This window comes from Henckelia pumila, chromosome 4 (genome assembly GCF_033568475.1).
Source record: "Henckelia pumila isolate YLH828 chromosome 4, ASM3356847v2, whole genome shotgun sequence".
Taxonomy (NCBI): domain Eukaryota; kingdom Viridiplantae; phylum Streptophyta; class Magnoliopsida; order Lamiales; family Gesneriaceae; genus Henckelia; species Henckelia pumila.
Genome location: NC_133123.1, coordinates 152,879,735 through 152,906,024, shown reverse-complemented (window position 1 = coordinate 152,906,024; position 26,290 = coordinate 152,879,735). Strand labels below are relative to the sequence as shown.

Genomic DNA, 26,290 nt, shown 5'->3' with positions numbered 1-26,290 from the left:
TCGTGCTTCTTGCAACAACCAATTTTAACTTTGGATAATTTGGTTTTATTTGTCTGACTATTAATTGGTTTGTAAATTTGTTAGCTTTCTTTTAATATTCCCCTTTGGCTAATCTTTGAAATGTCGAATTGTATTTGAAAATTTAAAACATATATATGTGTTTCCTATTATTATAATACAATCTAATTTAGTGTGCTTATGTTTCGATATAAAATTCAATTAAAAAGCGTGACTATTACTTTTTATTTCTCTATAAACCTTTTAATGATAGGGATGATGCAAGAAAATTTGTTAATGTCTCAAATGGAAACTGATTACATTACTCACTCAAATGCGAGTAAAAAATTTAATTTAATGGAAGATATAAATATAAATGATAGAATATACAATTAGATGATGATCTATCAATAATTACATTACTCACTAATATGTCGCCAAGAGTTCCAAAAACAAGTCTACCGAATATATCTTTCCAACGCCAATTAGCTTCAACCTGTGTCCTATCCTATTTCCAATTTACCAACCGCACACCCTCCATCTCATACAGCATATAGATAGTGTGGCAACGATGAAATGGCGAAAAGGAATGAGCAGAATGTGCAACAGTTTGAACCATTTTGTCCATTTTGATAGCTCATCAACAACATAATCCCCCAGTGTTCTTGTGCCAAGATCCAACAAAAGCCACCTAGTTTCGAGTAACTTGGTAGAATAGACAACTGATTACTTGTGGAAAATTACCATGATATTTGTTGTTACTTGAAGAATATGTGCTACCCCATGCATCTTTGTGATCTTTAATGCATCCATCTTCCCATTTTCAAGGACATGATTTTCCTTCTCTTATTGTTCCGATGCTTGGCCGCGATTCTGAGTTTCCTCTTGGCATTTCGTTCTGGATTGACCACAGCCATGATCTTCTCGTCTTGTTTCCTCTTGTCCCTTTTTCCTTTGAGATTTTTCCTTACTAGGTTGTAAACATGAATGAAATGGTTCCCCGTGATTACTCTGATGCTTTCGCGAACCTCGTGTGCTAACTGTTTCAGATCATCTGGCATGATAAAAAGAAAAAGGTCAGCCAAGACATCAAAATGATGGAAAGTAACTAAACAAAGAGGGCACTGATCACTGGAACAACTCTGATAACAATATTGATACAACATAAATCGCTCTAAGCAGTCATCTAGCATCCAGAGTGTTTCTACTATCTATAGTCGAAGCATAAATTCGCCAGTATATTTAGAAACAAGCGGCATTTATCGGCTAATGAAAACTTTCTAGGTATTATTCACCTCACGCTACAATAATTTTATGATCAGAGGCTTCTTACTGGAAGCAAGGAAATTATTTGCATGCTCTGATATATACCGAAGCTTCCATCCAGATATAGCTATCCACGATTGTCCAAGTTAATAATTCCAAAACTCGTGTGTAACAAATCAAACTTTTTTTTTTAATAAGAAACGATAATATATTATATACGAGAAGAAAATTTTACAAAAGTCGGACAAGAGATCCGCTATTTCCAAAAGAAAATACTACACCCTAGTCATATCAATAGTAAACAAAAGACCAATCTCTTAATAAATCCGAAATTGCAACACTCTGTAAATCTCTAACGGATCTACTCCACATAGCAATCCTTATCTTAATCTTCTCCCAGCACTCTTCCACCGTATCTTCCATGTTCTCAAACTTGAGAAGACTGGGTATAAGTTTTTTAGAAAAAGCAAAATTGGAGAAACAACAGTTACCTGAAATAACTTTTCCGGTATACCCTTCACAAACTTTGTACAAAGGCAACAACATTTGATAGGCATAACTAGCAGAACCGTCATATACAATAAGTGAATCCTTGCCATAATGACCAAGAAGTTCTGGCGAAATTGATTTGAACAAGTTGAAGACAATTTTCATCTGCAACAAAGGTTTTTTCTATATGATCAGTTTAGCTAGTAACTGCTTATACAAATGTAGAAGAATAAAAAAACTTGTTTTACTTGGAACAAGAAATTTTAAAGTTAGATATACACTCCCAATAGAAATAAAAATGGAGTCCCATTGAATTTATTTGCATGATTTAAAATGTTAAATTTATTGTTGTGTTCTAGCAAGCATACCTGAGTAGCATCCATTTGAAATGATATTTTTCCCAATTTCTGAAGCAAATAGGAAATAAATGGATGCTCATTTTGATCATGCTGAACGCAGACATCAGAAGTAAAAGAAAAAAGCATCCTCCTTCCTTTTAAAGGATCAAGCACGGTAAAAGCTTTGTTAAACTGGTCCTGGGCCGAATTTTCAAGGCTGGACCAGAACCTAGAAGCATCCATGCAAGCATTCTTTCCCAAAATAGAGTGCAGATGACAAATTGAAAACACAAGGTTTTGCCAGATAATAGTGCAAGCTGCATCATCTGCCAATGGAGCCATCAGTTGGGAACAAAAAGATGCAGCTACCAGGAAAAGTCTACTTGGTTTCATCAAAAAGAACGTTTCCATTGGCACTTTATGATTTTCTGCATGTGCATCAATTAATGTGAAGTACAAAGACAAAATCCTGTTCGATATGTTGCGTAACCACAAATGAGGATGCAACAGGAACTGACAGATGATTTCCCACATATCCTGTCAGAAACCAGTAAATGAACAGCAGAATTAGATAAAGAGAGACTGTTATACTGCAAATAACTTCATTGTTATTTTGAAATGCCATTTCAGGAATATTTCATCCGTTCAGATCAGCACAAGCGTATAAATCTTCAAATGAGTGCAACAATTTTTCAAACAAAATACAAAAATGTCAACACGGTTATTCATATATTTTTTTTGATAAGAAACACATATTATTAATAAAATAAGGAGAGTAAATACAAGAGGTGGACCAGTGGTCCACAAAGTACTCTAAAATATGTCACACGGTTATTAAGTGAACGCGCAGCACATAGCCCTCCAAAATTATAGTCTAAACGCTAAAATAGAATGCATTAAAATTGCTTCGAGTATAAAAGATAACCTTCAACAACCCTATCCACGGACATGACTCAAATTTGGAGATTGATTGAAGGAACAACCAGTAACATATAATATGAAATGTACCTCAAGATCACTATCAAAGCACAAGTCATGGAATTGATGAAGGATCTTCTCAAATAAAACCAATGAATAATACGCCTCCTTCCAAAAGGGAGCAACTGGCTCGTCTGACATGTTAAGTTCTCCATGTGCAAGAGCACTGAGTGCAGACTGCAAAATGCTTCTCGTAACAGGAAGTACAATACCGATGTTTTCCTTGAAACCTCCTCCCATTACTTCCACTAGCAAACCCAGAACCTATTTTACAGATTGGGAAGTTGATCATCACAAGGAAACATAAAACACAGGGTAAAACACAAATACAAATTGTGACCTCAATGTTTCCAAGCTTCCTAGCTTCTTTCTGTTATAGAGAATTACAATCAATATAGAAGCTCATATTATCATCCCTAGTAATAAAAGAAAAAGGAACCATTCTGGACTTCTCAATGACCGGCTCAGGGTATTAAGCTGGCCAATAAAGCAAAAGCTGTAAGCAAAGCTTGGTTTAAAACAGTCATAATCAAGATGTCAATTTTTTTTATCAGAAAAAATGTTATATTATAATTTTTTTTTTAAATAAAAAAGATGATTACAAAAGGCGAACCAGAGTCCACGCATAAAAGTTCAAAACCGGAGTTAAATCAACCAAAAATTAAACTTCAATCCCTATACAAGTATGTGATTGCAAAAGACTGGATAACCATGATGTCAATTGAACCTCTAAAACATGAAAAGGGCCCGGATCGAGAAGAACTGACCCGATGAGGACAAGACCAATTCACTGGATTTGCTTTTCCTGGCGTTACAAAATATTCCCCGAAGGTCAGTCTGGATTACAGGGTTCCATTTAAAAACCTGAGCTCAAACATGATCAACCCGATTTTATTTGTTTCATTGTCAGTTCTCTTCTCTGGTGACTTTTTTGGCGATTTGATTAATTGTATGTCGTCTTTAAATGGTAAATGAAAACTATACATGTGAAATAGCTTTGCCAAAGTTTTCATTTATAAATGAATTCCGTATTAGTCTGTACAATGGAGGATTGATTTTGCCTAACAAAATGTTGACTGTCTTTTCTGAATTTTATTGATAGTTTTAGTCAAGAATGAAAAGGCATTGCTTCAATTCCAGGCAAAAAAAAAGAAGTATAACTTCCCCCGCTAACCGGGTGCTAAGCAGGGTTCTCCTGAGCTGGGTTGATTGATGCACAGATGGCTGGGGATTTACGAGCCCGGACCAATTTGACTCCTTTCCAATTCGTCATCCCATTCACTTAATCGGTAGCATGAGAGAAGACTGGTTTGAATACTACCGTAATGTGCCACAGTAGATGAACTTAATAAATTGCAGCAATATTTTAAAAAAGATAAATCTACAATCCAAAACCCACTTATTTGTCTTGTAGTGCAGAAACTTTTTAGTGAAGAAACTCTTGAGAGAAACCAACCGTAAGTCAAACAGCTCATAGAAACTTTTTAGTGAATAAACACTAACAGAAACCAATAAATTTACGGTTCCTTTTTGGATTTTGAAGACGAGTGAGTTCGTAGATATATCAGTATCAGATTTGTACAGGGATTGGAGTTTTATATCATGCTAGTTGACTCCGGGTTTTCTCTCTTTTTGTGTGGACCTCTGGACTACTTTTTGTAATTATTATTACCTTTTATCTAATGAATATATCTCATTTCCTATATTAAAAAAAACTATAATTTAAAGAGCTGGATATGATAACTTGAGCATTTCAATCCAGATTCTGAACAGATATAGTAAGCAGGCAATTGAAGAGCAAGAGAGGATAAGATGCTACGGGTATGAATGAAGATATATTTACATAAAACACACATTAAGCACGGAATGTTGAATCCTAATCCGATAATCAGCAGTTAAACAGGCATGAGTGGCATCCAACCAAAGAGACACGAATTTAAGAGAAGAGGAGAGATATACTTGTGCACAACAAAGTAACAAAGTAACACAGAATTGTCAGTTACCACGACCACAAATGACCATATTTAAGAAGACAACACCACCATCAAAATAAGAAGGGAATTATCAGGAGAATAACCAGTAAACACTGCTTTTTTACTCCTGACCGCATATAGTGGAAACACAAAATTAGTCATAAGGAGGCAATAGAAAGTGAGTGAAAATAATTATTTACATGGAAAGCAAATCAGAACAATAACCATTGCTTAATCTTACCTGCGCTGCTGCACCACACAGATTCTGTTCACGACCAAGGTACCAAGACTTGCTGAACTGAAGAATGGAGTCACGAGACTTTGGACTCACACGCCCAATAAGACATTTTATCGCAGCCGCAGTCATAGAACGAACTTTGCTATCTTTATCATTGGCCAATGAACAAACCAAATGAAATAAAATTGTATGAGATTGTTCATCTACTTTCTCAGGAACTTTTTTTATGATAACATGGAGCATCTCAAGGACAGCTTCTCTTCCACTAGGATGTTCATACCTGAAAAGAAATATATATTACCCAAAAGTTGAAGGAACAATAAACACACAAGCACACACAGAAAGTACCATGTAACTTCTTTTACCTCAGATTATCAATTAAGAAATCAAGATGCTGTAGCAATCGCTTTTTAGAAACTTCGTATCCACGCAAAAATTGAAGAAAAATCTGACCACACTTCTTACGAATATGTTCCTGTTGGCTTTGTACCATCAATTCTGCGACAATCTGGACAACATCATATATCTCAGGAACTACGAGTTTTCGGTGTACGATAGCCTTCAACAGTGAAAGGGCAAAAAATGTCGGATTCTTTGCAAGATCAACAAACAAGGGAAATTGGGTCAGCATATATAATTGACGAGCTGATAAAGTAACTCTAGTGCTTCGCAGAAGTGTTGTCAACAACTTAATACATGACTCGGACAGCGGACTGCTAGCATTTACGGAGCCTTGTACAATGACCATCAAGGAATTCTTTATTTTGTCTGCATGACATTGAAGGGATGGCAAAGGTAACCTCACTAGCGGAGACAAGCACCTAACTGCAGTAGTTGTGACATTTGCATGTTTAGAGCTCAAACACTGGCCCAATAAACTGATAAAAGGATCTAACAGAGACAGTAATTTTTCATCCTCTTTGTCAAGCTTCAGGTTCTTCATGTAATTCTGCAGCAACCCAAGTGCGAATACCGCTATCAAATGAGACTGGCGTCGATCAATATTTACTAATAGTTCAGAATGATATGCTCGGACACCATCATTATCTTTGTCTACTTTATTATTTTCATGTTCATCACCTTCATCCTTGATACAGTCTTCAATGAGGCCATATGTAAATACAAAAAATTCAGTCTGATCCACAGATGGATTGCATTCAATACCAGCAGCTATATTGCTTAATATGTTCTCCAACTTTGATTTAACTTTCTGGGTGAGCTGCTTATGAAGATGAATTGTAAAAGGTGAAAGAAGCTTCAATGCATGAGTTTTGAAGGTGATACTTTGGGCAATCAATTTGAGAGTCTCATAAGACTTTTGCTTTCTCGTCTCTTTCATTCTGGAAGCAATCTTTTCAACCTCCTTCTCCTCAGAAACATCCCCAAGTATATCATTTTCTATGACAGAAAGAAGATCTTCTAAACAATAGTCCAACTTTCCGCAAATTGGATTCATGAGAAATTTGGACAACATGAAATTGAGAGTATATCCAAGAACATGCAATTCATATCCTCTCTTCAATGTGCCTTTCAAGACTTGGATAATAAATTGTAAGTATTCCAAACCTAGCTCCTTTAAACAAGCAGCCAATGCAGATCTAGCTTCATCACGTACACTTTCCAAACGATTTTTCAGAAAGTTGGCAATGCGATGAATAATACTTGGAAGTTGCAACTCCATGGTTTCTACAGGAAGCAATTTTAGGAGTTTTAGTGCAACTAGGTTAATGGTCACATTGACTTTATCAGAGTCAGAGGTTAAAAATTTTTGAATCTTGGGGAATAAATTCTTGTGCAAGGACATCTGTATAACTGGAAGTTGGGTAGAGCGTGAACATTTTCTCAACGATGAAGAAGTCATGCTAGCAGCATATGGATCAAGAATATCACAAGTGGCAACTTTAGATTCATGGGCCCAAGGCATATCTGAGAAATGGAAGTGATCAAGTATAGAGCTGACCAGACGCAACAAAGGACTTTTCTTGTCTGGTTTTAGCTGTATATATCGGAAGCATCTGATTAGCAACGCATAATATTGCTTCCACTTCATGGAACTGGAAACTGACGCAAGCGCATCCAAACAGGCATGTCTGACATGCTCATCCTTTCCATCTTGCAAATTTAACAACATGCCAAAGAATAGCGGAACCAACACTTTATTTGTGATCACCTGGAAAAATCATAACAGCATTGCAGAAGATGAGTGAAGCAGAGAAATATTTTTGTGATTCCAGAAAGACTAAAGAGATTACCTCTGAAAGCTTTTCTGATGTGAAAATGTTTCTAAAACGAGACAAAGCCTTAGCTCTCCTGTGTTTCTGCATGAAACATAAAATTTCCAAGAATCAAACATCTGCTCTTTAGTTTAATTTATTCAATCTGAACATCCAAAGGCCAGCTAGAAGAGGGTTTACCTGTAAGTGAACTATGTTGTTGAAGAAATCTTGTTCTGCATCATCACTGCACAAAGCCCTATAGGAATCAAGGCTTGCAACCTTGGGAAGTTTCAACACCATTTCTCGAAGTAAATCAATCCATACCTAAGAACAACCGTGCCAATAAATGACAAGTGTGAAACCTTGTATCGATAATTACAAGTTTACAACATCTTACCTCCAGTGGCAGTGGAACATTCAGAGGTCACAAAATCATAATGTTGAAACTTCGAGAGGGGGGGAAAGAAGCAAGCAAAAGTAGAAAAACAAGCACAGTAATACCCCACAGAAGTCCCAATTTCGAATATATCTTCAACTAATAAACATGATCACCCATTCTATATACTTTCAGACTCAGATATAGAAGGGACACCCAAGTGGAAGTGAATACCCGTCTGACACATAATCCAAACTCTCGAATACAAGAGTAATGGTACCACCTCCACAATATCTAAGTTGAGAAAGATATTTCTAAAAAAAAAAAATTGAGACATGCCACAGATATGTCACATGTAATATGGGTCCACGTACAAGTAATAATTATAACCACCAAAAATATGAACCAGTATCATATCTCAAGGGGTGGATTTCTTTTATGAAATGTGTCCATTTTATCTATCTGTAGATGCATAGCAGCATAGGATTATGCACCCATTTAATACTAAAAGCAGTTATAGAAATCCTTGGAAGTACGTATCTTGAACTTGCCCGGCTTTTCACCAATTAGTGAGCACAGTGGCCAGAGGGGGTACAAGGGTTAGGTACAAGGGTTAGGTTTGGTTTTGGGATGATAGGTGGTGGGGGGTTTCGTCATTTCAGAATTTATTTCCTTCCTTGAATCAGATTTCAACTGGTCATGATATGCCGATTTCTCACTTCGCTCAATTAGTTGTTTTGTTCGCTTCATCTTTATCATGGAATTTGTATTTACGCAGGCCAACAAGGGATGTAGAAGTGGATGAGTTGAGTGTTTTCTTGGGGGTTTTAGAGAGGGTCAGGTTGAGTGAAGGACGGGATGATGTCAGAGTGTGGAGTGGGGATTCGTCTAGTATATTCTCAGTTAAATCTTTTTACGAATCTTTCTTTCCGATTGGTAGGTTTCCTTTGTTTCCGCTTTTCCATTCTATTTGGAAAGTCCGGATTCCACCAAAGATTCAAGTATTCTCCTTGGGTAAGTTACTGACTTGCAATTCCGTGCAAAAGAGGTGGTCTTCTTGTGCTCTCTCCCCGCACTGGTGTGTACTTTGCCGGAAAGAGATGGAAACTCAGAATCAAGTGTTTCTTTTTTTGCCCTTATATGACTTCTTTTTGGGCCAAAGCTCTGGGGAAAATGGGATTAGTGTGGGTAGTACCAAGATCCACGAAAGATCTCGCTTCGGATCTTGGTCGTCTTGTGGGAAAGAGGGTGAGAATTCTGTGGACAGTAGCAGTGCATTGTATTTGTTGGACATTGTGGTTGGAACGTAATAGGAGAATCATCGAAGACATAGAAGAGTCGGTCAATGAGTGTTGAGACAAGATCAAGATTCGTTGTTCTACTTGGATAGGGAAGAGCTTAGAGTTTAGAAACTTTTCGATCTTGGATATGTTGAGGGATTGGAGGTTTATTTGTTGTTGATGTGATAGGGTTTTTGTTCATCCTTTTGTCTACGGCGGACTTCTTGCCCGCTTTTTGTAACTACTAGTTCTCAATATTAATATATCACCGTTTCTAATTTAAGAAAAGAAAGAAAATAGAAAATGATAGCTGACACATTTAATACCTTTTGAGCAGGACCCTCCTTGCCCATTGCGTTCCCCATGTGCTTCAAGATGAACTTGTTTGCTAAGTGCTGAATACCAGCTACAGACCATACTTCATCAGAATTTAGCGACCCATTAAGGATCTTGCCACAAAATTCGATAAAGTTGAGCAATAATCTGAAAGCACTTTGCCTTAAGATCAATTCTTCAGACGACATGTCTTGTATAGAGTGTGCCAAGATTACCAATGCATGCTCCTCTTGAATGGTGTAAAAAAATTCCACCGTAATCTTATCATAAGCACAGATTACTTTGTCATAATCAAGACCACCGATCTCCATTTCAGAGGATGCATTCAGTTCACGGAGAATTCTTGCCTGAAGATAAAATATAGGTATAAGAAATCATATTTCCTAACAGCTCGAGCTCATGAACCAACCAATACTTTCATATTTTAATACCACCGGTATGTTTAAGACGAGAATAAGCCTGGAATTAACGTCCACATATATGTGCAAATTGGTTGGGGTACTAGCAAAAGTCACGTAAAATCAATTTAATGAATGTAGGGGTTTTCCGTGCATCAGAGATTATAATGGTTTGACACCTAATTTTAACATCATGTTGAATCCAAACTTTCCAAAAGCTCACTCTCATTAGAGGTGGCCCATACCCAAAATATTAGCACTTAAAATTAAACCAGTAGACTTTGTATTTATGGAAAAACTTCAAACAGTTCACATTACCAGAGTAAGCACTGAAGAATCTTTCACAGCAATAGCATCAAGAACATCACATATAGCAGTCCGGACAACCAGCCCAGCTGTCATAAGCAGGGAGGTGATTGAAGGTAGAATTTTTTTACTAGTTCCACTCTCCAGCACTTTTACCACTTGTTGAACAATTTGCAATACTTGAATACAAGTATCTACAAAAAGAACAGTTCTTTCTTGTGAAAACTGAATAAAACTATTGAATATTACTTAAAAAATTTATCAGGAGGGTCTAACCAAAATCCTGTTGTCTCATTGTCAGAAGAGGGAGCAATATATCCAGGAATGTTTCAGCAACTGACGGTTCCTTTACATATTTTGATATCAAACTAAAAACAGTAAATTCCCTCTTGCCCAGGAACTGGACCAACTTCCTGTAGAAATACATGGAATATCAATAAGGGATATAAGTGAGTTTCCTGGAAACCTAAATGCCAGGCAACCGAGAAAGAAGATATCTCATTTTTATTGAACAAATGATGGCATCACCGGAAGAACCCTAACTAGGGATAAGAGTTAAGAACCAAGCAAAAGCACAGAGATTAGTAAGGTGAACAGTTTGTCCGAATACTACGAAAAAATTGACACAAAAAAAGTTGAAACACAGGAAATAAAAGAATAAAGAAGATTACAGTAGGTAAAGCAAGAAAAAAAGTAACTTCGGAATAAATAATCGATGATCGTCACTTATTCTCGCATTCTCGTCCATCGCAGACACATGGAAGGAATCAACTGGAGTATGAATATACTATCAATTTCTCTTCTCAGTTTTGAATGTGGCCCCGGATACATTCTGTGACCCGAGTGGGATAGACTTGTCGACAAAGTGATATATTAAACAAAGAATTTCAAATGATATGAGCATTTCCAAGTCTTTGTTCATAAAATTCAACTCAAGTGGTCACCATAACATTAATAAATACTTAATACATCTTAGATAGCAACCAAGTGCTTACGGATCCAAACAGTTCAGCAATAACACATAAGAAACACCTTTTCCAACATTGCAAACTAATCCACACAAGCCGAAGCATTTTTACTATGGAAATAAATAAATCTTAATTAGTGGATATTGCCAGTGTGTAAAAGAAACAAAAAGAAAAGTGCTACCTCTTAGTAATATTTTCATTTGTGAAAAAGCTCCGCAAGCTTTGTATAAGAAGATCAAGGTGAGGAAGCAATATTTTCTTGACAATATTTTCTTCACTGTTCAGTTCACTATCAAGCTCCAATAAGTTCATAGTAAATTCGAAAACACAAGACAAAATTTCTTCAGAAGCCGAAGGGAGAGTAAGCATGGAAATAATATCTGGTACAAGATTCCCATTCTTCTGTAGCAGGGGCACGAGTTTGTTGCTTTTACTCATAGCAAGAAAGCAATAAAATAGTGAACTCGGTTCCTTGCTACTGGCGCCTTCTTGCGCAAAATTGGCAATTAATGGTTTAACTGATGTCATGAACAGGTCCCAAAAGGAACTCTCGAAATCATGATCCTCGTATTTGCTAAGAAACTTGTGAACAATTTTTAGGCACAAGGATCTCAAGTCCTTCAAATGCTTCACAGCTGCCCTCGCCTGAACATGAATAAAACTACAGATCAGAATGATCTAAACACACTTGTGCCAAACAGATAGCAAAACTATTAGGTCTCCATGAAACAGTAAAGGTTGTGAGGATAAAATGTAGTTCAAATACATCAAAACAAACATGACTTCATCCGGATGAATACAGAATTCTAAGGGATTTGAGGAAGTTACAAAAACGTAGAACTAATTATCTTAAAGCCGAAAAATATTAAAATGACAGCTAGAATGCAAACAATACCATATATGTTCTCGCATATGACTAAAAAACTGCTGTCTGGTTCATGTTAATCATATCATAAGCAATAAAATTTTGAATCTTACTTTAAGATCCACTCATATTCACATGCTCAAAAGATTATAGACCCATCAAAAAAAACTATACCAGTATAACAATTAAGTACCAACTAAATAACGAGCATTTATTTACTATCAACCAACTCCAAGAGAAGATTGTTCTTTCTACAGCCGCTCAAATAAACTGTGCAAGAACCCTTCAAATGATTTTACAAAACAGTTATGCAAGTACGAGTGTTTGAAAATGATGGACACTTGTAGATGGAGATCTTTTGCATGAGCAACAGCATGGTATAGTAAACATTTCGTTGGAATGGGATAGTGGGTTACGATAGAAGCATGCAAAACCTGGTAAGGTGCCACATTTATTAGTTTGTAGCACAGCATAGCATTTATTATTTGTCCACTAAATTAGATTGCATAAAGATATTTCCATGCAGACTAATAAGTTGAGTTCATATCGACAAAGAATAACGAGAAATTCTGAGGGCCCCTGAACATCATATAGAAGCAGGGTTTAAATCAATCGAGCAAGAAAAACAATTTCAGAAAAATCTCCATGTTACCATGATTCTACCCTCCACTTCATTGTTCTCAGCTGTGTCCGCATCAAAGCTACAACTGTTATGTACAGAAAAAGATCCACTACTTTTTGAAGGACCGAGAGTTGATGTGCAGCCGGCTAATATCTGGACAACACAGTACGCAAGTAGATCGAGAAAACGGTTAAGGTGTGGCACATCAAAAACTTTCAAGATTTCTTCAACTACATGCAGAAAACCGAATTTTTTCTTCCAAGACAGGCTACTTATAGAGTCCGTTGTGAAATGCTTCATGACATTTGATATATAAAACTCATCCCTGGGACTTCCAGACAAACTCCAGAAACTTTTACTCATTTCATGTTCACCTTGATGCATAGAAAGTAGGGGCTTGATTAACAGCCAGAAGAAAAGAGGAAGTTCATCAACATCAAGCTGAGCTAAGAATCCAAGAACAGCCCTTCGATGACTTACACCACTCTGAAAAGGTACAGGAATCTCATCAATTTCTGAACAGACATTAGAACAAAATAGAACTTGCAGCACCAAGAGTGTCTACGAAAATAAGTGACAAGTTAAATAAAGAGTACCTTCTGGCAAGCAAGCATTTTCAGGCTTCTAACTTTTGGTATTAGTATTCTAATGACAATAGGTACTGTATAAGTTCTGTGCAGCACATTAATGCCACCAATCGATTGGCTAGATAAGCTCCACCTTGTAAGCTCTTCCCTTAGATCTTTTGCATTGATCAGATTTTTCAGATTCTGACTGTAGGGAAGTAAGAAATCATCTTTCCAGGTGAGCAGACAATCAAGAACTTTCATCTGAATGTCAGCATCATTTTCTTCAAGAAGCCTGTATTCCACCACCCAAAATATTATTAACTAAAAAATGATGAAGGAAAAAAAAATAGAAGTGAGGAATGAGCAAACTCAAATGTTCAACTTTACATCAAGATTGAAAAAGTTTGGAGATGAAACTATAAAATATCAACGAATTTTAAATTTTTAACATGGTAAAGCACCATTTTCACTAACCTATATTGAAGAACATCTTTTAAAAAAATACTTTGATATAAAGCTTTCGGATTTCGTAGCAGTCCGAACAAGCTTAACCACTCTCGAAGAACCGACTTCCATTCTTTCCCTTTCAGATCCAGCACATAATATTCAACCCTGCTTATCCAAAGCATGCATGTCAAATAAAAGAATACATCAATACTCCTTGATAACTTTTCACAATTAGGAATATTGAATTTTATTCAAACGCAACACTAGAGATGATCACCTTGTGAGCTCATCAATATTGTAGCCCAAAAACTTCAGAAACAAGTTTACTATTAGCCTACTCTCTGAATCTACAGCAGACGGAACTTTATGTAAAGATTGAATCAAGAGGGACAAAACGGTAGCAGGTGGAGTACTATCAAACAAGGGAGAGATGTTAGATCTGAACCGTCCAACTAAACCTGCAAAATCGACACAAGGCCGTGAAACATATTTCAAAAATTGAAATTCATAAACATTATTAATAAAAATAAAAAATAAATAAACAATTTAAAAAAATGGTAGGCAGATTACATCTTGGGGCGAATGAAGCTATTAAATATTTCATGTGACAGGAAAGATATTAGTGGAGAATATAAAGAAACATGTGTTCCATAAGAAAATAGAAAAATAGCAGGACTATCGGAAAATAAGATCAATAAGATCAATAGTCGAAAAGAGACATACTGTCATCTTTGTTGCAATCATCGCCTTGACCACATAGATCCCGAGATGTTAAAAAAGCAGACTGGCAATGATCAAGATGCTTAACATATTTGTCCCACAGCGTCCTAAAATATTGGCCAATGAGGACGGCAAGACATTCTGATGCTGGATTCCATACATAGCTAAATCGGTTATAAAATATTCCAACAATTCCACTTAATATGGCAGGCAAATATTGCTCAGGAACACTCCGAGCACTCAGACCCAACTGTATTTTAGATAACAATAAAATGACTTGACGGCTGGTAGCAACTGAGAGGGGTGTCTTTTCAATTGATCTGAGAAGGTTGAGAACCTAGGGTTCAGAATAAACAAAACGATGAGCTTCAACGAATTAACATGTGAAACTAAGTAAAAGACAGAATAAATATCCCACTTACATCAATATGTGGATCCTTTGCATGACAAGCCACAGAATCATCTCTTCTCCTTTTCTTGACAGGAAACTCTTTCGCAGAAAGGTCATCGTGAAAAGGTTCAAAATGGCACAATATTCGCAGGGTAGAAAGGCGAACCTTTTTATCAGCATGGCAGAGATTTTCAGCAAATAGGTTCAATGTGTCTAACCCGTTTCCAGATATACATTCTGGAAGATAAAATTCGGATTTTCCATCGTCTCGATTTTCGGACCTTCATAACATATTTTTTAAGATTAAGGGAATAATAATGCATTTGCAAAAGAGGGACTCAATAAAAAAATTTTATGAAAAAATGTTGAAACAAGTTACCCCAAGACCGAATCAAAAGTATCAGCTACTACGGCTAAAATTTGTGGTGATGACTTGTATCTTTTCGCAAGATCCAAGAATCTGGTCAGTGAAGCCTTGTCATGAGCAATGTTCCTACTACATGCAAACTTATGATAGGCACCCAATGCAGCACCAATTAGGGTTTGCCAAGTGGCTTCCTGAATGACTGTAAAGTCTTGAAAACAGCATAAATAAAGAATTAATTAATTAATTAATTAAATAAGGAGTATAATGGAACTAATATAACCTAATTAGAGAGCAGATATAAGCTTTAGCAATTAATAAAGTAAACCTATGCACCATCAGCTATTCAATATATCCAATTCAATAAAAAAAATTATTATTCTAAGCCACACACGTATAAGCGAGATTAACAAGAAGTCTTTACAATGGACGCAATCGAGATTTTTTGGCAAATACAGTCTAAATAACAGGAAGTCCTTTTGAGTATCAGAATGTCTTACTATGTTCACCCATCAAAAGTTCATCCACTGAATCTATCAAATCCATCAATATTGACGAACTTGCTTGTGCATCTGCAAAATAACTGTAGCAGCCAATAACACCCCACAGAACTGCCAACCTGCTTTGTTGAACTGAAATGGAAATTGAATTCCCTTTTACAGCTTCGTTGATGTTTCCAATCCAATACTTGAGAGTTTCTTCAAGAAAACCGTGTATTCTTGATAGATTTTCCATGGAGTTTCTGTGCAACAAGTTAGAGCTCTCCTCCCCGACTTTATCACAGAAAATTACCATTAAATAAACAGCTTCTTCCTCGAATATTTGTATCAAATTATTCAATGAGCTGAAATCAATCCAGGAATTAATTTAAAAACTGAAGGAAAAATAGTGAGGAATTTCAGACATCGAAGACAGAAATTATTACAAATAGCAAGTTACCTTAAAATATTTGTTCCAAATACATGAAAAGTGGAAGGGTCATTGAGGAGATTATCGAGAAAATTCAGTAAACTGCAACACCAAACAAAAAATGTGAGACCGGCAAAGACAAGGTGAGGAGACTCAAAAAGAATGAATCAAGAAATTCAACAGAAAGGAACACCTTCGGCTCCTTGATTTAAATATTGGTTCCCATTGTGAAGCAACATCAGACAACGCTGAAATGTTTTTAGATTTGGAGAGACCATTAAGCACACAGAGCATTAGATTCAGAACTTGATCAAGGACATCGGACTTCTGCTCGACGGTATCCGTGGTATGAAAAGGCATGACAACTTTGTGTAAAAGCAGATTAACCAGTCGAAGTATAGAACTATAATCTGCATAATGAGGTCAGTGTGAGTAAAGAAAATAAGATTTTAACCAGAAAAAATCATTTTTCACCCACCAGAAATTTTTCCAACATTATCACTTTGCACCATAGAAATAAGAATGGACAATAGGCAGCTGAGGTAAGGCGAGCTTTCCGTTGCACAATCAGTTATTTTACTGACTAAGAATTCCCACACAATAATCAATTCCGGTGGATCCAACTCCGCACATAATCTTTGAAAGGCCAGACAAAGAACTTCAACAGCAATGCTCAAGCCTGGACGTGTGGAAATATATCAAGGAACATACAAAAAATAAGAGAATGAGAACACATACCTAAATGAAATCAAGAAGAAATTATAACGATAAGCAAGTTGAACAAATAATCTATAAAACCAATAACTAAATCAGTCATACACCATTACTTTAAAGATTATGCTATGTTTATCCCAACAGTATTTTAGAGATTTACAATGTTAAGCTCATAATTTCTTCCTTTACTTCAGAACGTCAACAGGTTCGGAGAAGCAAGAAACAAATTTCTGAACTAAGAAACGATTCTATTGCTGTAATGCAACTATTTCTATTTTCCATTCAAAAAAAATCTATTAAGTCTTGAAAGTCTGCAAACCCAGGATAAATTCCTTTTTCTTATTATAAGAAAATAAAATATAATATATTAAATGCATAAAAGCTATTAAGGTAGTGCTTAAGAGAGCATCTAGAAAGCATTTATCAGTTTTTCCTTAACAAAATTTTGAGACTCTCCCAAACACTACCTAATTACAAGAGACAGAAAAGTGATACGCATACAACAAAAGAAAGGACCAAATCCCTAATCATATCACCAGTTAACAAAAGTCCAGTCTCTTAATAAATTAACCAACCACACCGACCAAAAATACCATGAAACCACCGCCATCCAAAACAATTCCCCTCTTACCAAGAAAATGTTCAAGATCTGTAGCGAATAAATCATGCGTTGATCTTGGGAGTCACCCAAACAAATCTCGTCTCCATCAAAGCTCTAGCCCACAATGCGCTCATGAAAGGACAAAGTATTAACATGTGATCCTGGGTCTCCCTCTCTTATTGACACAACACACACCAATTTGGGTTCAGAGCACAAAAAGGCCATAGCTTTTGCATCATCCGAAGTCGGCAACTTACCCAACACCACAGTCCACAAAAAATACTTAAATCTTTGTTGGGATCGGAACTTTTCAAATAACATGGAAAAAAGAGAACTCACGAAATCTATTGTTGGAAAGAATGATTCAAAGAAAGATTTGACTCAGACCTAAGGAATCCCCACCCCACGCTCTGATATCATCAACCCCAGCAATCAATCTAAACCTAATTAACTCTCCCAACAAGGAGCTCAACTCCACGATTTCCTCATCCCTAGAATCCCTCCGAAAATGCAAATCTCAAGAAAAAGGCAAGGTAGGGGGTCAAATTCTCACCTACCACGAAGTAAGACATGGGCATATTATGCACCGAAGAGATCTGAAAAAAGTTGGAAAAAAATCCTGAAACAAAGAATCCCCAACCATCTATCTACCCAAAACCTAATTTTGGTACCCTTCAACCACTGTCCTCACTAGATGAAAAGCTGGGTAAGATCCAGATATAAACTTCGACGGCTCCTGAAGGTAACATTATTTGCTAATCCAACATCTCAAACACTATCTCGTAACCCATACTTACTCACGATGACCGTCTTCCACACGCTCATTTTCAACGTAGAACTTCACCACCATTTCCCGAGTAAAGTCCTATTCCTCAAACAAATATTCTCAATTCTAAGCCCCCTTCAGCCTTGGGCTTGCACACCAACTCCCATGCAACCAGATGACAATATGAATCCCCATCGACTCCATCCCAAAGAAAATCCCTCATAGTCTTCTTCATTACGTCCGTTATGCCCCTCGAAACCCTAAACGACATGAAGTATATCGGCATAGAATTCAAAACTAGGGGTGGCATACCGTACCGTACCAAAAATTATGGTATAAGAAAATTTTATACCGATACCGTACCGAAAATTTCGGTACATACAACTAGGATAACGATTATACCGAAATTTTACGGTATACCGATTTCGGTACGTTATTGGTATATACCATTACAAAAAAACCTTATAATATATATTTTTAAAAAAAAATTATATAATATTTCGGTATACCGGTATATACCGAAATTTTCAAATACCGTACCGAAAAATTTGGTATCGTAACCGTACCGAAATCTTTGGAATACCGCAAATTCGGTAAATTTGGTACGGTAACCTCGGTATACCAAAAATTCGGTATTTTCCTCTCTTGACAAAAATGTTTTCTTCCAACTTTGCCAAGGATAAATTCATCTTCAACAAAAGCCAATTATAAAACAATCACGGGTAAGAATTCTCAAGTATAGATCTAATTATTAGTTTTCGAAATAGCCCATCATTCAAAGATGATAAGAAAACATCATTTCCATGTCTTATTCAGCATCCACTTGATATGAAGGAGATTGAATTTTCATGAGAGTTCTGATTCAAATTGAATAAATTAGTGTATTCCCAGTGCAAAAAAAGAAAGATAGAAGAATCAAGGTAGAAATCACATGAATGAGGAATAACAAAAGGATGGTGAGCAACAACAAAATAACTCAAGCAAGAGATCGATGAGCATACCTTTGTCCTTCGGATTACCGATTTGAATAAATAAGTCATCCACCAGCAGTGGCAATAATATTTTAGCCCTTGAGTGCAATCTCGATGAGGTGATTCTCATAGCATGAGACAGTAATGCACCAACACCAGATTTTCGTGTTTCTGATGGTTCCTCGATAATTTCAGCCATGACTTTACAAATATCTGCCCATAGTTAGAAGCCAAATATTGTTTTCTCAGGTCAAATGTCTAACCAACCAAGCTTAAAAAGATAAAATTGACCCATTCCTGAAACTTGGGGGAAAAAAAAAGAGAACTGTTCCTAATGATAACATGCAGATGAACACACATTAGCTTAGTATATTCACGTTTACAGTGACATTTCTTGAAAAGTTATTGGCGGGAACCAACTACCAAGAATCAATATAATTTGCATCCATGTTGCGTGGGACAAAAAAATTACACGAACCATGAATAGGGACATCTGGAAGAGAAATTATGTACCTCTATAAACGTAAATAAATAAAATGATTCCTTAAAACATGTATAGATAAAATGAGGGACCACTAACCTCCATAAGAAGAACAATATCATTAAAATTGCAATCTTTACAATTTACATGCATATTTGGGTGTACTGACTAGAAATAACAATATGCTAAAGTTTCCAAGAAAAAAACAATGAGATGTTCTGGGTCACTCTTGGGTGAATCATGTTAACTGCCCCACCATATCCAGTGGATGAGTGTGGACAGTGCATACCCAAATCTACTGCGAGTATGTGCCTAGCAGAAGGTGATGACAGACTGAAACAAGAAATCTCATTTACCTTGGGAAAATCATATGCTCACATTATTGCCATAAAAGGCCTCAAACAGAGGAAATACAGAGCAGTTGACATTGAAAGTTTCATTTCCCTAATTTGAAGATAACATCTTATACTGTGCTGATGATACTGATATAAGCTTCACATGCTAACAAATTGTAGCAATTGTTTTATCCATCATGTGGACTTTCCTGTACAAATTTAATTTAAGAGTAAAAACTAAAAAGGGAGCAAAGCCACATCATGCCTATGGAATGCCAAGCAATTGCTTAGATTTTCTGCTAATATTAGTGGCAAAAATCAAAATCACATCCAACTACATGCAACAGACCTAAAAACAATACGCGAGCGAATTTATAATAGAAACAACACCTGTTTTTAGCATCGGAATTGGTGTTTTCCTTAACAAAAATGATACTGATTCGGCCATTAACTCTCGAACATAGTCTTTGGGGTAGTATCTCAATTTCGCAGTAATTCTGTGCATCAGGAGACATTTCCACGTTAATATTTCAAACACATGCACATCCCATACTATAACATTCTTTTTTGAGTTTCAATCATTGAATATGAGTGACACCTTCCACCTTAAACAATAACATCAACCATTTCAACATCCAAAGAAATAAAATTTATTAATGAATACATTGTAAATGCATTGAGGTATTAGAGTAGCATAATTATATTAAAGATGATTTCTCTCCAAATTTTAAGACACTTCATAAAACTGAAAACTAGTTGCTCCATAAGCATTACATCTTCAGGCACCAGATTACAACCAGTCTTACAACTCAAAGTAATGAGAATGTCACACTTAGTCTTAGCATCACAGATTGAAACCTCAATTAATCGTAGGAGCCAGGAGGCATGTAGGCAAATTTTAGTTTTTTCTAACACCATTAAATATAGAAAAATGAACTACCTCAGAACATGGCCAGCATTATCCGCAAGATATTTCTGCAAGTACATCATAATACACGACCAAGATCTGAATATCTGCAAACAACCAAACTTAAAGCTTGTGCATTTCAAAATATCACATGAAACAAACGGAGAAATTATGCCGACAGTGTAATTCAAGACCTGCTCGATTATCTCTGGATCCTTATCAGCACCGCTTTCAAGAAGAGATTCAATAGAATTAGCAATTCTTTGGAGAAAGCTGAAACATATGCACATACAAGAAACCATGAATTTGATATACTTGACAATATACAAAACGACGTAATCCTACTAACAAATTAAATACTACAGCATAATGAAGATAAAACTTCGTCGTGGATGATTTCTCTCTCTATTTATTACCACGTGAATGTCCCAACCGCCCACTTCATCTAATTCATTTATAGCTGGACAGCCTGGACTTTCGGCACGAATATGAGAACTATATTGTTATATACCTTACTCAACAGAAACTTCCATAGATTCTGAAGATAATCACCGTGACAGCCTGATCCACTTTCCATGATATTACAAACTCAAACGCCTCATCTCTCTAACTAATTTCACGGTTTCTAATTATTCAGAAAGCATTACGCTGGCTTTAATAAGTCTCCTTAATATTAATGCATAATAACATTTTTTGCACAAGTTTGTGCACAAACCAAGTCTACCTCTCAGGTTCATGACATGAGACGGAAGCTAGCTAGGTATCAAATCAAAGACGAGGTCAAGCTCGGAAAAAGAAGGCACTAAGTTTGCAATCTTTTCAGCTTCGTTATTATTGCAATAATAACATTAACCAATATTAAATAAATTTTTCATTGGTCAACTTTAAGGATGATGGCAAAAACAACAAAATTCATCCTAAGATCAACCCTGAAATTATGATTTCAACCAGTAATCCAGATGAATTGAGCTTTTAGCCCTCAAACCCATGTGCACACAATCACTCTCCATTCCAGAAAACTCCATAAGCATTCATATCAATTACGCATGTTTTCTGATGCCACAAACAGGACATGACAGAAGTATAGATACAAAAAGAGGGTTATTTTTTGTCAAATAAAAGAAAGGAATCGCTCATCCCTTTGAAGATTCGGAAACGCTTGCTTTAAGATATTTCACAGACATTAACCCACGGTTTTCAATAAACATATAGATGTACATCTAACGCGTTCCATTCTAACTTCAACCTGAGTCTGATACACCTATGGTGTTGCAAAACTAGAAATAAAGCCACAGATCCTACTTTCAGGAATCGGGAGGGAAATTTCCAGAAGACACTCCATGAATTCTGACCATCTATACATATATTGGAGCTCATCTTAAATTATAGCAACAATATATGCCTTTGGTTAGTATTTCGGCATTTCCTTGCTCTGCGGAAGTATCAGTTCAGTTTTTTCCTCGCGTACCATGGGCAGATGCTTATTGGGTTGTACATAACAGAATAGAATTTAAGAAACCCGAAAAAATATTTGAAAATACAGTTTTTAAAAAAAAAAAGAAAGAAACAAGAGAAAAGATAACACCAAAAACAAAATTTCCAAGGTTAAGCAAACAGTTCAGTTTCGATGGAAAAGTTAACCAAATGTCAAAAAGACATAACATCTGAGGCTGGCATGACCCCCAAACGAAACTAAGTACAGGCATGTCACTGTATCATGCAAAAGTGCAAATGGAAAGATAAATGAGCCAAAGAAATATATATATAAGAACATAAAAGAATTCAAAAAGAATCTAGAGCTCACGGTATGAAATCCTCCAGCAGATCTCTGGATAGAGCAACAATCAACCTAAAATAATAAAATGACCTCTGTCAATAACATATTTCAAAAGTAACTCGGTGATTAAAGAATTAGAACATCAAATATTGCATAAACATAATCGAGATACAATTTATATGCCAGCACAAGCTGTTGTTAGAAGCAACCTAATAAAGCAAAGGAATGTCAACACAAAGACAACTATGCAGCTTTAGATTGAGAATAAGGCCGAGATCATATATGCATTACAATTCGAAAAAAGCAAGGTGCAAAGCAATTTAATGCAAAAACAGTTATAGTTTATAACTAGTTAAAAACTTAAAGTTAAGCTATCCATTATCCAAATTTTGGGTTATCTAGCAAAATCACAACTTACAATTATGACAATGTGCACATGTACAGCCAACCAGAGATTGCTGGTGAATTGGTCCTCTTAAATGAAATCTTAAACTGTTCAATGAAATTGAAGTACTCAACAAGAGAACCAGAAATTTGCATTGTGGTTCACTGGTCCAGATGCAGGACATATAAGGTTCATCGCATGATGGAAACAATGGCGGAGCCAGGATCCAAAATCTACCCGGGCTAAAAAATTTTAACAAGAAACAAAAAATTATGCATAAGAATTAAAACGATGAAGAAGATACTTGTTCGTTATAGTCTTAACAAGTTTTTCGTTAATAAGATCTTCAATATATTTTTCGGAACTCTTAAGATTTTAAAATCTTTGACTAATATCCCAAACCAAATTTGTTTTCAATATGACATCATATCAGCATCATAAGATCAGCGCGGTGTAAAATCTAATATAAATAGAAACTTGAACGGAACAAACAATTAAACTTTTTTATGAAATCGAGAATTGCAATTCTAAAAAAATCATCTCATTGCAATGTCGTCACTTTTAAAATAAGTATTATCACAAAGCAGAAAAAATACAAACGGCAAGAAGAAATCTACTCGTAGAAGTGGAAATATTATTAAAAAGACGAAAATTGATAGAGTTGAAAGTTAAATTGAATCAATCTAACCAAGAGACCAGGGTGGAAATGCCCAGTTTTGGGATATGTGAGCTACTTAATTTTTTTAGTTGGGCTACATGTGGGTTACATAATTTTTTTAATTGGACCCGAGCTAATATAGCATTGGTTCGAAAATAACACATAAAATTATTTCTAAAAATATATATAACACATAAAAAATTTAATTGGGCCAAGGTGCCTCCGCCCTTGAATGGAAAGGTCAAAAGCAGGTACAAATATGCAGTTACAGTAATCATGTAAAGGATGAGCTACATAAGCATCCTCATGTCATCCAGCAATAGAAACAATATAAATTGGCTACACAAGAATATAAATTGGCTAGACAAGAAAATACCGTAATACTGGTTCAAGCGACAGCCTTCCTTTCAGTTGCAATCTAGAAAGAAGACTTGTGATTATCAGTTCCTTGTGCAAGATAATTTGTGGTAGCGTTTGTACCAAGGGCAACATTTCCTCATAAAATGAAATAAAATCTTCGGCAGTGTTTAGTTCCTGCATTATATACAGAAGTCCCGCACATGAAAAAACCAGTGAGCTCAAAGTGAAGATACTTACGCATGCAGCTGAGTCGATATAACTCACCAATAAATGGGCATTAAATTACAGATCATTCACAGGTACTATGATACATGGGAGAAACGATTATTCAATTTGTGGGTTCAACAATTAGTCATCGCATTCAGGTTAACCCGAATCTAAAGATCCAAATGCACGTATATATATATTTACAAGAATAATATTTTGATTACTCATCCATCAAACCAATTGGGAGTTGGATTGAGATGAGACCCTCAGTTGGTTTAAGTACAACTTAAAACATGGGCTGAACCACATAACCATTATCAGAAACAGCTCAACAATAATACGGAAGCAGAAGAGGAGCATCCAGAAATTTCTACCAGAGACGGGAAGAAATTTCGAAACCCACTCCCACAAAAACATTCGCAACAAATAAGCAGAATTACATACCCGGTACTCCACAAGGCAGTCAAGGAAAAACGATGAACCTGCAGATGGTTCCTCTTTTAACGGCTCTAGACTTCTGTAAACATCTATATCGATTTCTTCTATTCTTTGCCAAAAAGTCTTGAACTGCAACCCACAAACAATTAAAAAAAAGTGTTCAATATTCCAGCACAGAGTTGCGAACGTTCGCCAAACAAGCGAGAGTAACAAAATTCCAATCTCTCTAAAAATCACCACTTGTGCACGAAAACAAACACGAATATGCGAATACGTGCTTACAACAAATCGGCGGCGACCACTGGAATTGTTGAGAGATTTTACGGCCGATGCATGTGAAGGTGTCGCCATCTTAGTGTCGTCTGGGAGGCGCCGGAAGAGCCTGGGCTTTAATGGTTTACAAACTTCGATAGAATTCGGGGAAAAAAGTGTTAAACAAACCGATTCTCGGCGGCGCTGCTATCGTTTGGTTTGTGTCGGAAAATTGCTTCACTCGGCAGCGCGGCTTCGAGGTTTTAGGGAGGGGGCGGGGGGTTTTGGTTGGTTGGTTGGGTGTTTTTGGTCTTAAATAAATTTAATTTAATTAACTAATTAATTAGCATATGTAATTACGTATATGTATATGCGTCCAGGAAAAAAGAAAAAAGAACCCTCAAACATACAGGCCCATGAAAAGCCCAACATTAGGCCTTATTTATTAATTGTAGAATTAAGGCCTGATTATTAATTACCCGTGAAATTTTGTACTGAAGGCCTGTCATATAATCAAATCGTTAGTTTTTTTTCGACTTCTGTTGAACAAATACTTATAAAATATTTTCATAAAAAAATAAAATTTAAAAAAATTATAAAATGTTTCTCATTTGTTTTTTAAAAACTATTTTTCAAAAATATTTTACAAAAAAACTCTCGTTCAAACACATATTTTAAGTTTTTTGTATTTATAAAATGCTAAGAATATTTTTAAATTACATGTCTAAATGAATCCTAATATTCTCAGAAGAAGAAGAAAAACCAAAATTCCAAAACTGGCTGGTAGTGTTTGCAACCTCTAAAAATAAGTGATTATGGATTTTTTTTAACAACTTTGTGAATAAAAAATACATAACTTATTTTTAGAGATTGCAAACACTACCTAAACTTTTAATTTCGCATTTTCTAAAGACCCTAATTATGTTAAGCATTGATTACATTTTTTATTTATAATTCGCATAAATTCGATATTTTAGAATTTTCGAGTTCTCTTTATGAATTTTTTATTTGACGTGATATTCATCTTAATACTCGTGATGAGGAGTCCGTTTGGGAACAGTAGACATTTTGGAAAAAGCACTTATTTTTTAAAAAAAGTGTTTTTCCTAAAAAGTTACGTGTTTGGTTACAATAGACGTTTTAAAAAAAGCACTTATTTAAGCCCAAATAAGTGCTTTTTTAAAAGCCAGAAAAATTTTGGCTTTTTGGCTTCTGCTTATGTTTTAAATTTAAAAAGTAATTTTTTAACATTTATCCAAACACTAAAACTACTTCTGTTTTTTTAAATAAAAGCGCTTTAAAAAGCTGAACTTATTTAAGTGCTTTTTTAAGCCAATAACTTTTGTTTTCAAACGGGATCGAGATCGTGTTTATAGTCCAACTGGCCTAACT

At 35.8% G+C, this 26,290-nt stretch overlaps 1 protein-coding gene across 2 annotated transcripts; it reads right to left on the bottom strand.

Moving 5' to 3' along the window:
* Positions 1–362: 362 nt before the first annotated feature.
* LOC140864335 (uncharacterized) lies at positions 363–25,187 on the bottom strand. Of its 2 annotated transcripts, XM_073268462.1 has the most exons (31): positions 24,929–25,187; positions 24,653–24,775; positions 24,018–24,175; positions 22,626–22,670; positions 21,016–21,094; positions 20,855–20,928; positions 20,305–20,411; positions 19,129–19,311; positions 16,525–16,725; positions 16,240–16,456; positions 16,077–16,148; positions 15,638–15,981; positions 15,153–15,348; positions 14,805–15,054; positions 14,386–14,719; positions 13,940–14,120; positions 13,690–13,827; positions 13,243–13,507; positions 12,677–13,132; positions 11,341–11,804; positions 10,468–10,604; positions 10,204–10,385; positions 9,478–9,834; positions 7,694–7,819; positions 7,532–7,597; positions 5,645–7,449; positions 5,283–5,559; positions 3,099–3,332; positions 2,121–2,627; positions 1,755–1,917; positions 363–1,051 (listed from the first exon to the last, which is right to left on the bottom strand). In XM_073268462.1, exons 1-31 carry the CDS (start codon positions 24,995–24,997, stop codon positions 798–800), a joined length of 8,064 nt encoding a protein of 2,687 aa, XP_073124563.1. In that variant the 5' UTR covers positions 24,998–25,187; the 3' UTR covers positions 363–797. The 2 variants fall into 2 exon arrangements, with proteins under 2 accessions (XP_073124563.1, XP_073124564.1); XM_073268463.1 differs by lacking the exons at positions 24,653–24,775; positions 24,929–25,187 and adding an exon at positions 23,017–23,225 and having other exon boundaries at positions 24,018–24,155.
* Positions 25,188–26,290: the final 1,103 nt, after the last annotated feature.

Excerpts from the sequence above, each read along its gene's own strand:
- LOC140864335 (XM_073268462.1), bottom strand. The coding sequence starts at position 24,997 with ATGGCGACACCTTCACATGCATCGGCCGTAAAATCTCTCAACAATTCC. Across the intron at positions 14,720-14,804 it reads CAAAGGATCCACATATTGAT|GTTCTCAACCTTCTCAGATC; the intron begins GTAAGTGGGATA and ends TCTGAACCCTAG. Across the intron at positions 11,805-12,676 it reads AAGTGGAGGGTAGAATCATG|GCGAGGGCAGCTGTGAAGCA; the intron begins GTAACATGGAGA and ends ATTCATGTTCAG.